At 38.9% G+C, this 18,232-nt stretch overlaps 5 protein-coding genes and 1 long non-coding RNA gene across 7 annotated transcripts; 2 read left to right on the top strand and 4 right to left on the bottom strand.

Moving 5' to 3' along the window:
• Nucleotides 1-37: 37 nt before the first annotated feature.
• On the top strand, nucleotides 38-1,268 carry Ctu1 (Cytosolic thiouridylase subunit 1). The gene is made up of 2 exons (XM_065496233.1): nucleotides 38-585; nucleotides 647-1,268. Exons 1-2 carry the CDS (start codon nucleotides 226-228, stop codon nucleotides 1,253-1,255), a joined length of 969 nt encoding a protein of 322 aa, XP_065352305.1. The 5' UTR covers nucleotides 38-225; the 3' UTR covers nucleotides 1,256-1,268.
• A 76-nt stretch (nucleotides 1,269-1,344) lies between these two features.
• LOC135947395 (uncharacterized) lies at nucleotides 1,345-2,359 on the bottom strand. Its single transcript, XR_010575623.1, has 3 exons — nucleotides 2,204-2,359; nucleotides 1,514-1,653; nucleotides 1,345-1,455 (listed from the first exon to the last, which is right to left on the bottom strand). It is a non-coding gene; the product is annotated as an uncharacterized LOC135947395 (long non-coding RNA).
• A 275-nt stretch (nucleotides 2,360-2,634) lies between these two features.
• On the top strand, nucleotides 2,635-6,257 carry pasha (partner of drosha). Its single transcript, XM_065496231.1, is given in 11 exon segments — nucleotides 2,635-2,785; nucleotides 3,360-3,738; nucleotides 3,800-3,889; nucleotides 3,948-4,090; nucleotides 4,226-4,530; nucleotides 4,592-4,704; nucleotides 4,762-4,908; nucleotides 5,230-5,423; nucleotides 5,477-5,734; nucleotides 5,785-5,979; nucleotides 6,034-6,257. Coding segments are annotated over 10 exon segments (1,908 nt in total). The 5' UTR covers nucleotides 2,635-2,785; nucleotides 3,360-3,368; the 3' UTR covers nucleotides 6,127-6,257.
• Nucleotides 6,258-6,438: 181 nt separating this feature from the next.
• Nucleotides 6,439-12,627, bottom strand: LOC135947389 (RRP12-like protein). 2 transcript variants are annotated; one of them, XM_065496229.1, is made up of 20 exons: nucleotides 12,344-12,627; nucleotides 11,856-12,024; nucleotides 11,673-11,802; nucleotides 11,434-11,616; nucleotides 11,267-11,383; nucleotides 10,772-11,217; nucleotides 10,428-10,713; nucleotides 10,059-10,235; nucleotides 9,882-10,009; nucleotides 9,692-9,818; nucleotides 9,404-9,634; nucleotides 8,939-9,352; nucleotides 8,721-8,885; nucleotides 8,513-8,657; nucleotides 8,027-8,184; nucleotides 7,699-7,964; nucleotides 7,476-7,642; nucleotides 7,267-7,422; nucleotides 6,920-7,205; nucleotides 6,439-6,864 (listed from the first exon to the last, which is right to left on the bottom strand). In XM_065496229.1, exons 1-20 carry the CDS (start codon nucleotides 12,474-12,476, stop codon nucleotides 6,738-6,740), a joined length of 4,011 nt encoding a protein of 1,336 aa, XP_065352301.1. In that variant the 5' UTR covers nucleotides 12,477-12,627; the 3' UTR covers nucleotides 6,439-6,737. The 2 variants fall into 2 exon arrangements, with proteins under 2 accessions (XP_065352301.1, XP_065352302.1); XM_065496230.1 differs by having other exon boundaries at nucleotides 6,444-6,864; nucleotides 11,856-12,018.
• A 315-nt stretch (nucleotides 12,628-12,942) lies between these two features.
• Nucleotides 12,943-15,423, bottom strand: LOC135946334 (uncharacterized). Its single transcript, XM_065494537.1, has 6 exons — nucleotides 14,890-15,423; nucleotides 14,701-14,837; nucleotides 14,439-14,643; nucleotides 14,240-14,388; nucleotides 13,778-14,179; nucleotides 12,943-13,712 (listed from the first exon to the last, which is right to left on the bottom strand). Exons 1-6 carry the CDS (start codon nucleotides 15,064-15,066, stop codon nucleotides 13,292-13,294), a joined length of 1,491 nt encoding a protein of 496 aa, XP_065350609.1. The 5' UTR covers nucleotides 15,067-15,423; the 3' UTR covers nucleotides 12,943-13,291.
• A 131-nt stretch (nucleotides 15,424-15,554) lies between these two features.
• On the bottom strand, nucleotides 15,555-18,078 carry ReepB (Receptor expression enhancing protein B). Its single transcript, XM_065494542.1, has 4 exons — nucleotides 17,943-18,078; nucleotides 16,485-16,717; nucleotides 16,028-16,184; nucleotides 15,555-15,813 (listed from the first exon to the last, which is right to left on the bottom strand). The coding sequence occupies exons 1-4, from the start codon at nucleotides 18,070-18,072 to the stop codon at nucleotides 15,770-15,772; spliced, it is 564 nt and encodes a 187-aa protein (XP_065350614.1). The 5' UTR covers nucleotides 18,073-18,078; the 3' UTR covers nucleotides 15,555-15,769.
• Between the last annotated feature and the right edge of the window lie 154 nt (nucleotides 18,079-18,232).

The raw sequence follows: 18,232 nt of genomic DNA, 5'->3' as shown, positions 1-18,232 counted from the left end.
ATCAACATTCAGCCAGGCCGGCCACGCTGAATGCTGCGATTGGCTAGAGCGAAAAGCAAAGGCCAATGAACGACCAGCATCCTCTCTGCTCCGTCAGCTGTTGGCGAGTCCAAAATTCGAAATCTCCTCACATGTGCTCAAACATTCAATGTTTTCCTGTAGAAGAACTTGCATAAATTTCTGATTATATCCCACGCTCGGCTTGTAATTTTCTCACAAGCAATCATGCCAGTGTCCTGCACCACCAACTGCGGTAGGAAGGCCATCCTGCGCCGTCCGAAGACAGGAACGTCTCTCTGTAAGGAGTGCTTTTTCGATGCCTTTGAAACCGAGGTACACCACACCATCACGAGTGGCAAGTTGTTCTACCCGAGACAGCTGGTGGCCATCGGCGCGTCCGGCGGCAAAGACTCGACAGTGCTGGCATACGTCATGAAGTTCCTCAACGACAAATACGACTACAAACTGAATCTCATGTTGCTGTCCATCGACGAGGGCATCACAGGCTACAGAGACGACAGTCTGAACACCGTCAAGGAGAATAAAAACGACTACCAATTACCCCTTAAAATATTATCCTATCAGGTCAGGCTGATTTTGTTAATTTGTCTTAATTATTAAATTTCATTAAAAAATAAATTTACAGAATTTATACGGCTGGACAATGGACCGGGTGGTAGAAGAAGTGGGCAAGAAGAATAACTGCACCTTCTGCGGCGTCTTCAGACGGCAGGCATTAGAGAGAGGGGCCGTGATGATGGGGGCCTCGTGCATCGCTACTGGACACAACGCGGACGATATTGCTGAGACTGTCCTGATGAACATAATGAGGGGTGACGTCGCCCGTTTGGGACGTTGCTGTGCGGCAATTACGTCGTCGGATGGTGCTCTGCCCAGGGTCAAGCCACTCAAGTTTTGTTACGAGAAGGAAATTGTCATGTACGCCTACTTCAGGAAACTCAAGTATTTCTCGACGGAATGTGTTTACGCCCCAAACGCGTATAGGGGTCACGCAAGGAATTTCCTCAAAGAACTTGAGCGAATTAGACCGTCTGTGATCATGGACATTATCCACTCTGGGGAAAATTTGGTGTTTCAAACAGGAATCAAGACGCCGCAGCAGGGAACTTGCTCCAGTTGTGGCCACGTTTCCAGTCAAGAGCTGTGCCAGGCGTGCACCCTACTCCTCAGTCTCAATGAGGGCAAGGCCAAACAGGGCGTCAGCAAAAAGTCACATAAAATTAGGAGTACATGAATGGACATTTATTCACACCGTGAAAATATTTTGATCATTTATATCTCAAAATCAATTGGAATTTAGAACTGAAAAGAAAATCCTTCATAAACAGTATGTATTTTAAATATTTTTAATTAAACATGAATAACCTCTTAAATTACAATCATTGTGGTTTTCTTATTCAATATTTTAGCTGAATTGCTTGATGGCAAAAGGAACTGGAATTTTTTAAATAATAAATTAGTAAAAGACATTAAATATTAACAATATTTTTACCAGTTCGGATCATTCCAACAAGAACTCCAAACGTGATGAGATTGGCTATGAGGGCATTAATGGCTTCTTTGCTCTCATCTCTGCTGGCATCAGGCTTCCCTTGAATAGCCTGCGCTTTAGAAGGAGCTCCAAACATTTTTCTGTAAAATAAATCCAATTATTGAATATCTATAACTAATAATCACACCTTACAATAAGTTGATGAGTGCACCTAAATTTGGTACGAAATATAAGAGAATACTCTGCAGCCCCTGATTTTGCACGTGCACCCAATTTGTTATGGGCTACAGATAAAAATTTGCAATATTCTATTTATTATTTCTGGATTGTTATGAAAATTGCCTAAAAATAGTGTGTCTGCCGAGGCCTCCAGCCTCTGTTCGCACCTAATTAATTAAACATAGGTACGATATCGGAAAAGAGCCATCAGCCATCCCTATTATATGGTAAAGTTAAAGTTTCTGCCGGATTACACATCTCGCCAGTTCTTATGAGAATCCTATGTTAAAGTAGGGGTGGAGAAAACTGTAACTCGGCGCCGAAAACTGTCAAATGAATCAATCTCTATATTATGTATTTCTATGTATTTACAAATTATAATGAGCAAATTTGATTTAAAACCCCTACGAGACCATTAAATGGAAATTTTCTATAATTACATATTATCAAATAATAAATTTTTATACGAACCTCTTTTATGAAATTAAATAGTTTTTAAGTGAAAGCGACACTTTGATTTTCGGCTTTGGAAATTTTGTAGTGCTGGTCTGAGTGGTCTGACTTGTGAAGCAGTCCCAGTGAGGGTGGAGGGTTTAGGAGCTTTAGTAAACAGTACCAACAAAATCAATTTGTCTCGTTAGTAATAACCAGTAATAACTGACTAAAAAAATTAAGTTGTGTTGGCAACATTGAGAAAAAGCATAACCAGTGATCGATCACGCCCAGGTCACGCCCCCTGTGATTTGAGAAATAGATTTTCGAAACACTAGCACCCTGTTGGTGTCAGCTAGTTTCTGCTGTTGATAATTTTTAGCACCGCTACATCACGCTAAATTTTGTTTTGTTTTGTCCCTTGCTGCTGCCGCCGCTGCCATCAATCTTCTGCTCTGAGTATTCTGCTTTCTTTGAGGGCTAGGGAAACTTGGAATCCTTTTCTATCTATGATATATTATCATACAACAACTGCAGAGGACGTTGGGTTGGATCTTAATTCGGCGTGCAGCCACCACAAATTCAAAAATTCTTTAGTTTATCTACGATTTGTTGATTTGTGTACATATGTTCCATCAATTATTATTGTCCTCTTTTAAATTGTCTACCACCATCACACGGTTCTTTATCGCGCCCTTTTGAGAGCGTTACATTATCTTAAAGTCAAGTATTGCCAAACTCGCATGTTTTAGGCCAACAATTTCCTTAAAGGACTCCAGCCCTTTAGTGCAGCAGCTTTGCGTACCAGCCAATGAATATATAATTAGCATATTTTTCAGACGAATAGGAAGGGGGTTTATTCATTATTTATTGAACTGCCCTCTCTTTGTCTGGAGGTCTGCTAATTGATATAACGCAACTCCTCGGTCTCCACAATCTCTCTAGCCATTGCTACACAAGCGCAGCCACCGAATTTCGTCCTATGTTTTGTTTCCAAAAATTTGTGGATGTTTGTTAAAAGGGTCCTATTGCTGACCACAACCAGTACTTGAATTTCTTTTAAAAATTATGAAAAATTTAAATGTAACATGGTTTCTTAGTATTCATACTCGTTTGGAAATTTGTGAAAATTCCTTAAAAAGTCGCAGTTTTCCATTAAATATCATTATGTGAAACTTTCAAAATTTTATTTCAGTTTTAAATTATGAAGAGGACTTTTGAAAGCGGATCTTCCTCTGATGGGGAGCTGGAAAGTCCCGCTAAGTGCCCATTTATCCATGCTGAAGCCCCACCTCCACCACCAGAGGAATTTGTTCCGCCACCTCCTGATGAGGAAGAGCTGCCGCCGCAGCCGCCGGAAGTGGAGGAGGGCGAGTCTAGGAACGGAGACACGCCAGTGCCGGCTGAATTCTTATCATTTGATATTCTGGACGAGTACCATTACTTCAATGCCGAAGAACAAGCTGAAAGGGTGTCTCCTGATGATGACGGAGATTCCAATCAAATGTCATTTGATGAATCATCTGAAGAGTCTGATGTGCCCGTGGATGAAATCCACAATATGCTGGAAGAAGGTTGTCTTGCGATGACATAAACATAATGTTTAGCTGAATTGTAATTCAAAATTTTTTCAAGGCGTGACTGCCGAAAAGATTAAGGCGAAGAAAGCTGAAATGGAGAAGAACGACGAAGACGTAGTTGAAAAGGAGAAAATTGTTTTGAATGGTAAACCCAGAATATTCTCTTCAAGGACTTTTGACTGATTTCACTAATTATTTAACAGAAAAGGACCACAATCACTTTGATGTTTTGCCAGAGGGCTGGATTAAAATCACGCACGAGTGCGGCATGCCTGTATATTTACACAGGAAAACTAGAGTGTGCACCATGGCGCGCCCTTACGCACTGGGCACAGGCAGTGTCAGGGTAACCATCTTAAATAAGACCCAATCAATCAAAAAAATTTAAAACCAACAACTGCACCCTTTAAAATTTAATTTATATATTTTATATGAAATTTCGGAAATTTCTATTGCCATGAAAACATTATTAATATTGCAGAAGCACAACATTCCTCTCAACGCAATTCCTTGCTTGCACTATGCTAAAATTCAGGAAAGAGAGACCAAGCCAAAGGAGGTTAAGCAAACAGACAACGATTCAAACGCGCCTGCAACTGGTCGTGAGTTTTTTGATAATTAAAGAGTTAGCATATTTTATAATGGAATTTTAGAAGCTGATCTTCCAAAAGTACGGGTTGAAACCGTGAAGGAAAATATTGAGAGCAATACAGTCACCTCAACAGAACTTCAAAACTACTGCAAATCTAGATTTGAATTCAAAACAATCAAAGTCAAGAGATTCAAGTGAGTCTAGTTATACTACTTGTTAATTGTAATAAAATAATGTAATCAATTTTTGTGGCAGCTCTTGGATTTCGCGCCGCCGATTCTCAAAAATGGAGAGAGCTCAGAAACAGCTAACAAGGTCTACTTTGCCAGAGGGCACGAATCTGATTACTTTTCCACTCTACAATCCAAGTATTGATATTCAATTTTAATTGATGACGTAAATTGATGTGTGATTTTTTCGCCTAGATGAAAATGAAGATGACAGGGCGGGCTCTGTGGGACCAAGAAAAGAGTGGGTGATGAACCCAAACGGCAAAAGCTATGTCTGCATACTTCATGAATATGTCCAGCATGCGTTGAGAAAGCAGCCAGAGTATGAGTATAAAGAGCTGGGTAAGTTTGGAATTAATCGATTCGCTATTACTTCCTTCCAAATGTTGTTCCTACATAATTGTATCATTACTTTATGGATGTGTGCTGATTTGGGGCAGAGTTGCCCTGTCAGCCCATAATAAACTTAAATTTTGAAACTAATTCTTCAATTAAAGGGAATTCATTTGAAGCTGCAATTTTTCTCATTTTTTCTGTGTTACTTCTACAGTTGAAATTCTTTGTCATTTTTTTTAGTTGATTTTGCCTAAATAATATTAATCTGGGAAACATCAAATGTTTTTCTTTATTTTTGAGTCACACCATCGTATGGTTTCATTTTAGAAAACGCTGCAACTCCATATTCTGCAACAGTGATAGTTAACGACGTAAGATATGGCCAAGGATTTGGCACTAGCAAGAAGCAGGCCAAGTCAGAAGCTGCTAAAGAAACCCTGGAGATGATGATTCCAGAAATCAGGAAAGTCATGAAGCAGGACAGTAAAGGGCGCTACACTTCCAATGATACTGATCTAAATGTGAATTTTCATCTAATATTTATCCATTTTAACTCAAGATTTTGCTTTTGTAGTATTTTGATAGCATCGACATTACGGACCCAAGAGTTCCAGACTTGTGCGCTAAAACGTGTGAACTATCGCCTTATGGGATCCTCCTCATTTGCTTGCAAAGGAACATTAAGCTGGAGAATATGAAGATCGAGTATGACGTCAACACTTCAAAGCACCAGAAAAACGAATACACCATGCGTGTCGGAGAGCACACTGCCACAGTACCTTGCAAAAACAAGCGAGATGGCAAGCAGCGAGCTTCACAGGAAATTTTAAAAGTATGATTGAGTGCTTCTTAAACCACTTAATTTAAATCTTGTGCTTACAGCAATTGCATCCCAACGTGAAAAGTTGGGGCTCACTCCTGAGGCTCTACGGCACTAGATCTATCAAAAGCTTGAAGGAGAAGAAACAAGAGGAGAAAGAGATTACGGTGCTGCAGAAAGAAGCTTCACACAACTCGCCAAATTACGCGATTTTAGAGAAACTCCGGAAGGAAATGATGGCTCTGCACGAAAAACAGGTGTGTTATTTAATTTTGTCTGGTGGCAACTACTTATCATATTTCTTCCTCTAGAGCAAAATTAAACCAATCGGAGTTTTCATTCCACCAGGAAATGTTTCACAGCCCTCCTCCTCTATGTCAAAGGATGCTGTTTCTAGCATTTGAAATTATAGTCGTGGAAACGACAACTTTTGGGTTTTGTGTATCAAGCCTTACTTAGTCTCACATTGTTATAAGATTTCAACACTCTGTTAGTGACTCTTAGTAAACTCAAAATAAAAAATTTGCTGACAAGATTTTAGATTGCTTTTTGTTATTGATTAATTGGTATATATCCTTGACGGGCTACTAGTGATAGGCAACAGATATATGCACTGGTTCTAGTCACAGCGGCTCTTATATCTCAGCAAATCCAGTAAGCCAACAGAATGCAAACATAATGTAGCTGTCTCTCGCCTCAATCCTTCGCCAGACTCAGAGACAGAGTTCTGTAAAGCTCACCTGTTACCTTTCCACTATCGCCTGCTTTTGCTTGGCATTTTACTCTCCTTACTGGGCATCAAATTCCTAATTTACGCGCTTTAAGTTGTTTCTCAGAAGTTCCCAAAATTAAATGCAATGAAATCTAAAGCTACACACCCCTTAAGATTTTGAACTTTTAAAGAAGATTTTTACCCAATCAATTAACCACACACTGCATTATGTGGTCAGCATGAATTATTATCATATAAGTTTATGTTTGGAGATTGAATGGATATTTTATTTTGATAACATAGCTACATAGATTTCTTAAATGATGCGCCATTTCGCCTCTGTTTTGCCTTTGCTTTCAGTCCCTTAGCAACTCCTTTGGCAGCAGCTTTCTCCAAATTTAAGAGTTTCCCAGCATTCTTTGCTCGCTTCCTAAAATTAAGACTCAAAACAGTAAAAACATGTATCATATAGTTTTTAAACAAACCTTTTGTTGAGGAGAGCTCCTGACAGCGGGATGTATGCATACGGATCGTGCCGTCCTTTCTTTTTGATGTCGCCCTTGGCCTTGCTTGCTTTGTATTCCGAGCCCGTGTGAACACCGGGGATTGGCCGATGGATGCCACTGCCACCGGGCTTGTATTTATTCTGCAAAGTAAGATCCTCCATGCTTTGGCTCAGATCCTTGCTGTTCTGCAGGACGTATCCAGAAGCAAGAGGTCCTCTTTGCGGTGCAGCAGCTTCATCCAGATCGTCAATGTCTTGATCATCGTCTACAAAGAGAAATTAAATTTTAATATACCAAATGAATCAACATGTGTGCCAATAGATTACCGCTGTAGTCATCGTGCCGTTTCTTCTTGATTACAGGAGCTTTGAATTCTTCATCACTCTCCTCAATGATGAGTCTGCCATCAGGTGCACATTTAAAGCCTCTATTCTGCTCAGCCTTTTGAGCAGGAGCAACGACAGGTTTCCCAGGACGCTTTGCTGAAATTTATTTTATTTATCTGGAGTGAAACCCTTGACAAGTCGCCCATTACCAGAAATCCTCTGCATTGAAACCGGATCAGTGAAATCGATGACATCATCACTTTCCTGGATCCACGTATCCATCATTTTACGCTTTTTGGGCTTCTTTTCAGCTGAATTGTCCATAATCTTCTCGTACTCCTCATCTGAGTCGCACTCTGCCAACACACTCTCAATCCTGAAATCGTAAGACTTTGTATTTCTGAAAGGTGGTTAGGATAAAGGATTGTGTACGTTTGAGGCTTTTTAGTCATGGAGAAAGCAGCTTCCAAGTCGTCGTCATCGTCACTCTCTGGCTCATCTACATTTTTCGCCTTAGCTTTTCTTTCCAGCTCTTTCCTCAGATTTTTAATTCTCTTCTGCATGACCTTATCTTCGTCAGGCACCGCAACCTCCAGCGTTTGAATGCCGAATTTGCGTATGATGCGTTCAAAAATCTGCTTTGTCGCCACTCGCAAGTATTTCTTGCAGCTGTCACTCATGTCACAAATAGTCGTTACCTACAAAACGAGCGGTCGCGCGACTGTTAATTGGAAAAATTGAAGTTTTTTTCAATTGGTACCATGGAGGTGATGTATTGAGCTAACTCGGCAGTATCATACACCGCAAAGACGCACTTGTAAAAACTAAGAACAGCCTTTGACACTTCCCTAATGGAAATTGCAGCAAGGGTGGCCATGGCTGGCATTGCTAGCTTCAAAATTTCAGGAGATGCAGATTCTGGAACATAATATAAAATGGGTTTTAAAGTCAAATTACAATCATCCCTCAACGTTTTGTACTAACACCCACATTTTCACTGTTTCTTGCAAGTAATTTTTTCTATCAATTATGAGCGTATGATTTGCATTTAATAGATTACGTCAATCTACTCAAAACAAAATTTACACTACTGATAATGAGCGAGACCCGTTTGACTAAATTAAACATTAGCTTCATAAAAAGACACCCTTTATCTACAATGTTATAAGAGATCATAATAGCATAAGCGAAAGAGCCCACTGTATTTTTCAATTTCTTGAAATGTGGTTGTGGAACCATCACCAACCTTTTTGCTGATGAATGAGGGCAGAAATTGCTAAAATGCTGGCAGACACCAGCACTTTGTCATCAGGGTAAACTGTCTGGCAACTGTTAAGCAATACTTTCACAGAGCTGACAAGTGCCTCATTGTCGCTTTCTTTGGTCCACCTCTATAATAAAAATGGAAACATTATAAGTGATACTAATTTATGAATTTAAACGGTCAAAACAACCTGTCGAACTTTGCTGAGCTGTACAAGAAGTGAGAAAGCAATTTGACGGCATTTGGGCTTCTCATTTCTGCAACCAAGCAGACCTTCCGTCATCATTTGGCTCATGATCGCTCCCTGTTGCGGTTCAAGATGCTCGCTCATCAACATGAGGCATCTGAATCTTGCCTGTAAGAGATTAACAAAATTTAAGCATTTAGTATGGATAAATTCAGTCTTACGGTTCTTCCGGGATTTTTGCAAACTGTGTCAGCAACCGAAACAAGCTCAACCAGATTGTTCATGTTTTTCTCTAGGAATGTCTTGCAGCCTCCATGCTCTGAAGAGCAAATTTGCTCAATTATCCTGTACGCCCTCTTTTGCTCAGAATGATCCAAACTAAGGACCAAGTGAGAGGAAAGGTTTATGATCTGTGCCAGCCTGGATTCATCTTGGAAAGGAGTAAGCACTATAAGTAATTGCAAAATCGCGTCCTGATAGTTGTTTTCGACGATGCGGTTCTTCTTGGCCTGTTTCTTAGACATCTGTTCCACCTCCGGGCCTTTCGCAGCTTTGCTCATGGCGGTCGTGAGTTTTTGGTCCAACTTAGCGACAACTATATCAAAGAACATGGTGTGCTTTCCACTGTCAGATATCTGAAGAAATTGTTTCAATAAGTTTTGTTACAGAATGAAACAAGACATCACCTTCAAGAATTCAGTGATGGTTGCCAGGCTGGCGAGTCTGTTGTTCTCAGGCTTACTCATGTCTGTGTAAATTGCGCACAGAAGTAAGAAGTAGTTTTTGCTGTAGTAACCGAGGAGCTGCTTCTTCTCGCTGTCCTCCAGTGAAATGGCGATTAGCTTCCTTAATCCAGACATCACAGCGATTACAATCTCATCTTCCTTCAAAGCATTGCCTAGCAGTTTAGCGATTTTCTATTGGTCATATTTTAGTTATTTAATCCATGCTGTTGAGCAATCTGCAATTAATACCTTGATGTATTGAAAGTCTGTTGGACCAGTGCAGCAGCTGGGGAAAATCGACCACAACTGAACAAAAAGCAAATGGAAAATGTGGGCTCCATTCACGTCTTTTTCCTCCAATTCCTTCCACTTTTCACTAAAAAAAACAGCGAACGTTTTTAGTAATTTCTATCTAGTTGCAGTTCATAATGGAGCTTACAAGCAAGCCTTTATCTTGGGAATAATTTCAAGATGGAAAAATTCCAGTGTTGTCACTTCAATGTGATTTTTCAAGACTGGAATAATCCAGGAAGAGGGAAAGTCAAGGGATGTTTCATTGCCAGAGATCTGTAAAATTAGCTTAGAATTTGAATTTAGTGAAAATCTTGATTCTCACCTGCAAAGGAATCTTAGATAGGACCAACTCAGGCCCAAGATTTTTTACCAAGGCACCAACTGCCCTGTCTATTTCATTACAAAGATCCCCTTCGTCAACATAATCCGCTTGCTGACGGATCCCAGCCAAAAGTTTTAATGTTCTATTTAGCATGGCCTCATTTTCCAAGGATATCACCTGCAAAATAGAATTTATTACACAACGCCATTACCCCCAACGCAAACCTTTGGTCTAAACAAAGAAAAACTAAATTTAAATCACATAGCTTATTTAAAACAATTATGATACTTTCCTTAAAATCACGTGTTTTTGGTTATGCATACAGCATAATTTTGTAATAATTATAAATTCATTTCAACAATTATTTACCTGGTATATTGCTTGGAGAACATGAACAGCATACTTCCAAGTGGCCTTGTGCCTGAACTTGAGACACTCCTCCATGCTGTCCAGAGAGCTTTGAGTGGCTGCTTTGAGGGCTCTGCGGGCGTCTGCGTCCAGCTTGACATCCTTTGCAAGCAGACATTCCAGAACAACTACTTTGAGCGCCAAAGCAGAGCCGCTGATCAAAGTGACGTCGTTCTCCAAACACAAGAGGCCGGAGCAAACCTTTACAAAGGGCGGTACATACCCCAAACAAATTTGGGGCTTGCGACTGAAACATGCGGGTCTCATGATTGTCCACACGACCAGGCGTTTTAAGTAAGTCATACCTGATGAGATGCGTGAGCGACTCAGACAAAACAGAAAGCCAGAGGAGCATCAAATCGGTGTCTTTGCTCGACGGCTGAAACTTGAACATGGCACCGACCAGCTTGCCGTTCAAATCGGGAGGGAAACTCTTAGAGGTTGGCTTGGACATGATGAACACCTGCAGGGTGTGCAGGGTAACCTTGGTCAGCGTAGCATTTCCTGCTGTTGTCAAACTGAGCAAATGCTCAATGATGCTCTTCACTTCTTGAGCCGGTAAGAAGTTCATGATGAGTTTCAGAAGGTTGACATGGTACAGCAATGGAGAGATTTCGTCCATGCGAGTCTTTTTGTTTATAAGTTCTTCCAACACAAATTTGCCTGCAGCGGTGGCAGCTGGGTGAATTCCGTTTTCGCTCTCCGTGAACTTCAGAATTTCAGCCGTCACCTGTTGAGCAACCTTTCGCACCTGGAAACATATTGTCGTTAATGCATGCAGAGCTTTTGTTTAGTTTTACCTTTGGCAGCACACTAGCACCAAATGAAATGATGACATTCAAGAGGTAAGTAGTGCTCGGTGCTTTCCAAGCAGCGACGTCTTGCACCTTCAACATGGTGCTCAGGCAAATGAGTAACTAAATAAATAATTCTATTAGCACCGCTTTACAGATTTGTTCTAACTTACAGATTTGAGAATCACTGCATTTCCTTTATCCTGAAATTTAACGAAAATATCCCCAAAGGTCATAGAAAATTCAGTGAATCTGACTCTCAGGATATTTGGTGACACTTTCTTGATCAGAAGTGCCAAGAGAGCGAGCACAGCGGCGTAATTTGATTCCTCACTGCATTTATCAAGGGCGGCCATCTGTACAACCGAATCAAGATTAGTCTTGAACAATAAAAAATGAGAGAATGCATTACCAAGCACAAAAAATATTCATCGTTTGATTCAACAGCGCCAGCCTTTGATTGAAGATACTCAGTGACTCCTGAAATAGCAGCAAGCATTTCTACGTGTAGAGGGTTTGTTGGTTCGAAACCTCGCATGAAACTGTAGAACAATTTTTATTGGGTTTTTTGCAATGCATAATTTTTCGCTCTTACTTATCAAATGATTTGTTGGAACATTCGCTCCAATCGCTGGCAAAAGTCTTGCTGGACATATTAAATGATCCTGATACCACGGAACCATCTTCTTTTACACTGGTATTCGTTTGTCCTCTCCAGCCAGGAGGGTTGCTCAGTCCTTCGCGAACCGGGACTGGCTCTGAAACTGAAATTATTTGGATCAGTGGCTAAAATCTATACTAAAAATATATAACAACCAATCACATAAAGAACGTTTAACACCGAATTAAAAAATCCAATAAAAAACGTTCCATACATGAGAACTGCGTTGTTTCACAATACATTAAAAGCAAATCATTAAATGGATAAAAAGATAATCGATCATAACATTATGTTGAGACAAATTACGTAGCCGCATCTGTATGCTTATCGCATATAATATAGCTAATTTGAATAATAAAATAATTAAGCTGCATCAGGGGAATAATTTAAGTAAACTCGAATGGACCTATAAATAAACGTACCACCCGGTTGCAGCGGCAGATAGCGTTCCTTAGCGGCTTTTCGAAACTTGTTCGCTTCAGGGTTGGACACGCAACTTTGTCCTTTGATCCAGCGTTTTCCTTTCGTATTGGTTTTCACTCTGGGACGCTTCATGGTGAGATACTGCAGAAATTGTAATTATGCTAGCGGTAATCAACGCTGCAGACTCAATGTCATAATCAGGATAATCAAAATCAATCAACCAGCAGCCGTAGTCTGGCCGTAGTCAAGACACGTGCACTGTACCTACACAGCAACACGGACGGGAAGAGAATGAAGAATGAAGAAAACACAACCGCGCCCCCTTGGTTCAGCAAGCTGCTCTATCCATTGCTGCCAATCAAATCTCGTTTTTATTCAATTCTTAGCGCGATGAGCACGAGGGCTTGAGTTTTACATAGTAGGCATGAAACCCGCACTGTTCAACTGCATAATTTACAGAAAACAGATCAAACTTTACCGAATGTTACAAATAAATTTTGTTAAGAAACCTTTAATTTAAATTTGCTCAAGTTATCAATTTATATTGCAGATTCTTAATAATTATAGAGTTTTTCTATGGATATAATATTGACTTTTATTTGATCAATTCCATCAATTCAAATATTATATTTTACAGTAATTTTCAAACATTTAATCCCATGTTCTGTGTAATATACTTGCATTTAGGTTGTATTTTAGGTTTAATTTTCAAAACTGTGTCTAATAATAATAATTATTACACCCGTTCATTACCCTATCTAATATTTTTGTCGCCTTTTTGTTGCTGCGGTTAAGTCTTATTGGAAGTCAGTTAAGCTTGCATTGATGAAAGCATGTAAATTTATTTACTTGCATTTAATTAAATAAAAGAGAGCAACTACTATAAGTATTTGAAATTAAAAAATACACTTGAAATTGTGATGTTCCATAAATATGAAGCAAGTAGTTTAGAAAAACTTGCATTTCAAGCTAGTAACAATACAGAATTTTTTATCAGACACGACCTCCTCCCATTTGCCCTCAGAGAATTTGTTCCCCTCAGCGAAATAATTATGCTTGACGCAGAAAGTTCTGACCGCAATATTTTCGCCTTCTCTGCATTTTAAATTTCGGTTTCGTGGCATACTTGCACTAAGAGCTCCTTTCGTGAAAAAATTCGTGTATATTGAACCAGGACCATAGTTTAAATGTAGCCAGAAATTTGTTCCTTCTGGTAGGTAGATCGGCTCCTTAAATGAATAGAGAAACGTCTGCGGTGAGTTTGGTGGCTCTTGGATGTGCTCGGAAGATATGATACTCGACTTATTCGAGCCCGGTAGCCTTCGTTCCGATGAAATCTGGAGATATTCTTGATATTCATAGAGTACACTGTTGTTAATAAAAATGATAATAATATATTTTAATTACCACATTTAATTTGTCAAATAAAGTACCTGTCTGCTTTGTTAATTCGGCTGAGGATTTTTAAAGACGTAACGAACATGTTTTTTGCAGCAGTAAAGCTGATGACATTTCTCTGTCTGTAATCCGACATCTCAGCAGTCAGCTCATACTTAAGTTGATTCCTCAGAGCGATAGAAAGCAATTCTTTGGGAATGATTTCTATTATGCCCTCGCTTTTCGCCAGTGCAGGGATGTGCTTATAAATTTGCCGCACCCAGGAAATGCAGCAAAGGGTGCTTGGCATCAGGCTTTTATCCTTGAAAACAATTGCATGGGCCAAGCCTGCTTTCTCTTTGCAGTTCAAAAATTTCGACACACATGATATTTCATCCAGTTGCAAATTCAGCAGTCTGAGATGCGGCAAAATTGACCTAATGTGGTTTTTTGGAGAGCTGAGAAATTAAAAATTTTAATTTAATACTATTTAAATAATTAGGACTATATTATATCACCTTTGGCTCCATCGAACGCACGCATTTACCAGATCCAATTCTGAATTGATATTCAGACGTTTTAGTTTTAGTAATAATAAAAGGCTCTCTGTGGAAGCGCTCACAAAGGAAGGGTGTTTCAAGCAAGCCATTGTGTGCGTGGCTAAAATCTTTTAGATCATATTCAAGTAAATACAATTTTTTTTCAATAATCAATTACCTCTACACATTTGGCAGCAAACTCAGGACGGTGGTTCAAAGAGTTGAGCACAAGCCAGACATTGTCTGGACTCAACACTTTTTTTACTGCGTGTACACACAGCTTGAGCAGCGGCTCCACGAGGTATTCATCTGCGGCTAAACTTAGTGATATCATATCTTCCAAAGTTTCGAGGTCGTTTTGCAGGCAATGTACGTGGATATACCTAACAAAAAATAGCCCGAATAAATTTTAAATTTCCAAATTTAATTATTTTAATTACTGTAAGAGCATTTCAAAAATGCGGCTCTCGTGGTGCTTTATCCTGATCAGGTTTTTTGATTCCGATAAAGAGTTTCTCAGCATTGCATCGAAAACTTCACTTCCCAGTTTCAAATCACACTGGTATGCATGCAAAACCTTAAGGAATTAAAAGATGTTAAATATAAAAATAAAAATTCAGAAACTATACTTGTGCAGTCGAATCTTCAGGTCCAACAAGGAAAGAACAATCAGTGTGCAAGCCTTCGGAAAGAGCAGTGATTTTTTTCTCCACCATCTCGGTTGCTCTCTGGTTTGAAATGGAAAATTTGAAAAATTTTGGCTTGATTGTACCATTTTCCACAAAACTAAAGAGATTTTTGAACATTTTGATGCGTCTGGTCTGGGCAAGAAACAAGAGTACTCTGAAAATATAACGCTCTGCTGCCTTGAAACATGAGAACCGAAAATGCGGGGCAGCGTGAAATTCGGCTTTTATGTTGAGCCCCCTTGTCTCTGTGCTAACGGAGTCTCATTTAAAATAGCCATGCCCATCTTTTGAATTCCAACGATAAATTGTTGGCTTAGCATTAATTGTCAATCCTTTTAGTTAAAATTTAATTTATTTTGAGGGAGAGAATGAATCGATTTGTTGGCAATAAACACTGCCATAAAATAGAGTTTCCGCAGCTATTCATTATATATTAAGTCAAGAAAATGTTGTTTTTGCTCTACACAAAAAAGGAAACAACTTGCATAACTTTAAACGCAAATATTGCACAAAATTAAAAACTTTTAGCCTCTTTTCGACTGAAACACTAACACACTTTTGTGGGGAATGCTATTTCGAAAATTGTAGAAAAAAACATCAAGAAATCAACGGTAAAGACAAACATGATTTATTAAAGGACAGTGGCACGGCAAAGAATATTTTGTATAAAGCGATATAAGGCGTATTTTTAGCATTAATTTAAAACATAACAACATCATGTCTTTGTGGATGTGGATAGAGATCATTGGCTAATTGAATATGATAAAAGGGAAATTTAAAGATAAAAATTCGTGCGATTGTTGAGGCGAGTTTGTCTTTTTTAATCGGACTTCTTGAAGGCAGCATCAGTGGCCAATTTGGCGGCTGAAAAATACAAACAATCATAATTGTAACACTATTTCCGCAGTAAAGCATTTAAAATTAAACCCTATCGCGTTTTAAGATCTCACAGGAAATTAAAATTCAAAATTACAAAGATTGCAATTGAGCTAACTTTACTTCCTGCTTAATTTTGGTGTTATAAATTTGAACATATATACATATATCTTCATTAAATTGTATGGAATAGTTTAAGTACCATTGCCGGCGAGCTCGCCAAGCTTATCGGTGGCGGAGCTGAGCACCTTGTCGACATCGCTCTCGTGCCTCAAAAACACGGGACGAATGATGCGGCTGTAGACCATCAGGGAGCCATTGTACTCATTTGGAGCAAAGCACCACACCAGGAATAAGCACTGTGAACATCCCACAAAAAATAATCAGACCATGTGAAATATGAATTGCGGTGACCTTCCTTGTTATGCAAACGTTATACTTTGATAAAGAAGAGTAGATATCTGTGTATCTGTGATTATAAAAAGGAAGTGGTGGTTTCAAACTTCGAAGCAAAATATTTACAGTTTACAGAAAAAATAGAGGAATTTTTCAAATCATAAAAAGAATGTAAAGAAAAATCGAGAATATTCCAAAACTGGAACTGGAAGACAAGTTTCCTATTAAATTAATTACTATTTATAACATAATGACATTAGTACCTTGGCGAGATAGTAGAAGGGGAACCAGCTGAGCAGCAGGTCTGAGAAGAACTCAAAAAGTGAGAAGACGGCGAAGACAACCCAGTAGGTGAGCCACTTGGTGTCATCCTCCTTGTTCCTCGTCTCGATGGCCTTGATCGAGCGGATGGCTGGGTAAATGAAGCCGATGACATTGCACAGCAGCTGAGCACCGTAGCCGAAGAGCAGGTACAGACCGACGAGGATGGCAATGCCTGCGAGACAAAGAAATGAAGATATGACTTAATTGGACAGCATCTTCTGGAATGCGAGGAAAAAGAAAAGCCAAGAATCAGTGAAGCCATACATACAACCTCTATTTTTCCAGTTCACATTTTCCCACTTATCGCTAAGCCAAGAGCTCAAATGTTGCTCTGCTTGAGTTTGCATCATTTCAATTAATATGCGAAATATGCACTAATTATGCCAGCAAAATGACGTTTTTCATGAGAATTTCAAACAACAATGACACAGATTAGAAGAATGAAATTTAGTACTGGATAGCAACAACTGGAGACGCAATATTCTTAGTTTTTTTTAATATTCATTCTTATAAAAACGATAAAAAAATAAAGACTTCTGCATTATCTTTATTCATTATCTACAGTCATGGTGTATGGTGTTAGGATTTCTAACCAAGTCCATGCCGTTTTCGCTCCTCCACCGACGCTAAAACCCTTAATTTACAGTGAATAAGTGGTTCTCTTGAGAATAAATGCAAAAATTTGGCCCACTTTTGTTAATGAGTATTTTACACGAAAATTAAGTAAATATAATTAGTTAAATTGGACATAATTATCTTCTTATAAAGCCTTTCAGTATAATCCAAGCGTAAAGATAATAATTATATATTTTATGGCATTAATTTGGTTCTAAAAATATGATAAATAAAAATAAACCCTAAATCATAATCCACAATCCACAACGTAAAAAATGTGGCAATAGTAAGGAAGTAGAATTGTAACAAACATAGAAATATTTGGAAATTTTCTAATAACTGTGGTTGTGATCTAAAAATTGGCTGATTTACAAAACGCATTTAACAAACTTTATTGAGCACTCACACTTCATTTTCTGCAAAGTGCGTGGACAAACTGAAGAATTCTTGCAAAGCCTGTTATTTTTAGTGCGAGGGACGAGGACGATTTAATAATAATTATTGTGAGTCGAGTTGGTGTATTAATTTCAACTGAACTAATATTATTACTCACTTCAATATTTTGAAATAAATTTGTTATCACATAAATTTGGAAAAATTTATTATTACGATAGGAAATGAAGTACCGCCAAACTAAATCAAAGAATGAGTCATATTAGGGCGAAAATGGGTAAATGATGAAAATTTTACAGAAAATGACTGCGAACCGAGAGCAAATCAAGAAAGATGAAGAACGTGGAAAGCTTCAAAATGACGTGTTCATTAAAGATAATTGTGCTTACCGATGACAATGTACAGTCTCTTAACGCCGGTTTTTTCCTCCGCCTTGCCAAGAATAGGCGTCCATGGTCTGCCCTCCTCGCTCAGAGTTTTCTCAAGTTTGTTGCGGAAGTCATCGACTTTGGAACCCATATTGCAGCTTTTGGATGCGTGTCGATCTAAATGCAAACGAGAAAGTTGAGTCCGATCGTTAAGCGAGTCTATAATTAGTTAGTAGATGCGTTTAAATGAGTCGAAGAGAGACTTACCTCGAAGAAAAGCTCAAGGCTCAAGGTTGCTGCTTTTCGAGTTT

This window comes from Cloeon dipterum, chromosome X (genome assembly GCF_949628265.1).
Source record: "Cloeon dipterum chromosome X, ieCloDipt1.1, whole genome shotgun sequence".
NCBI classification, from domain to species: domain Eukaryota; kingdom Metazoa; phylum Arthropoda; class Insecta; order Ephemeroptera; family Baetidae; genus Cloeon; species Cloeon dipterum.
The sequence above is the reverse complement of the archived record's forward strand: the minus strand, read 5'-3'. Positions and strand labels throughout refer to the sequence as shown.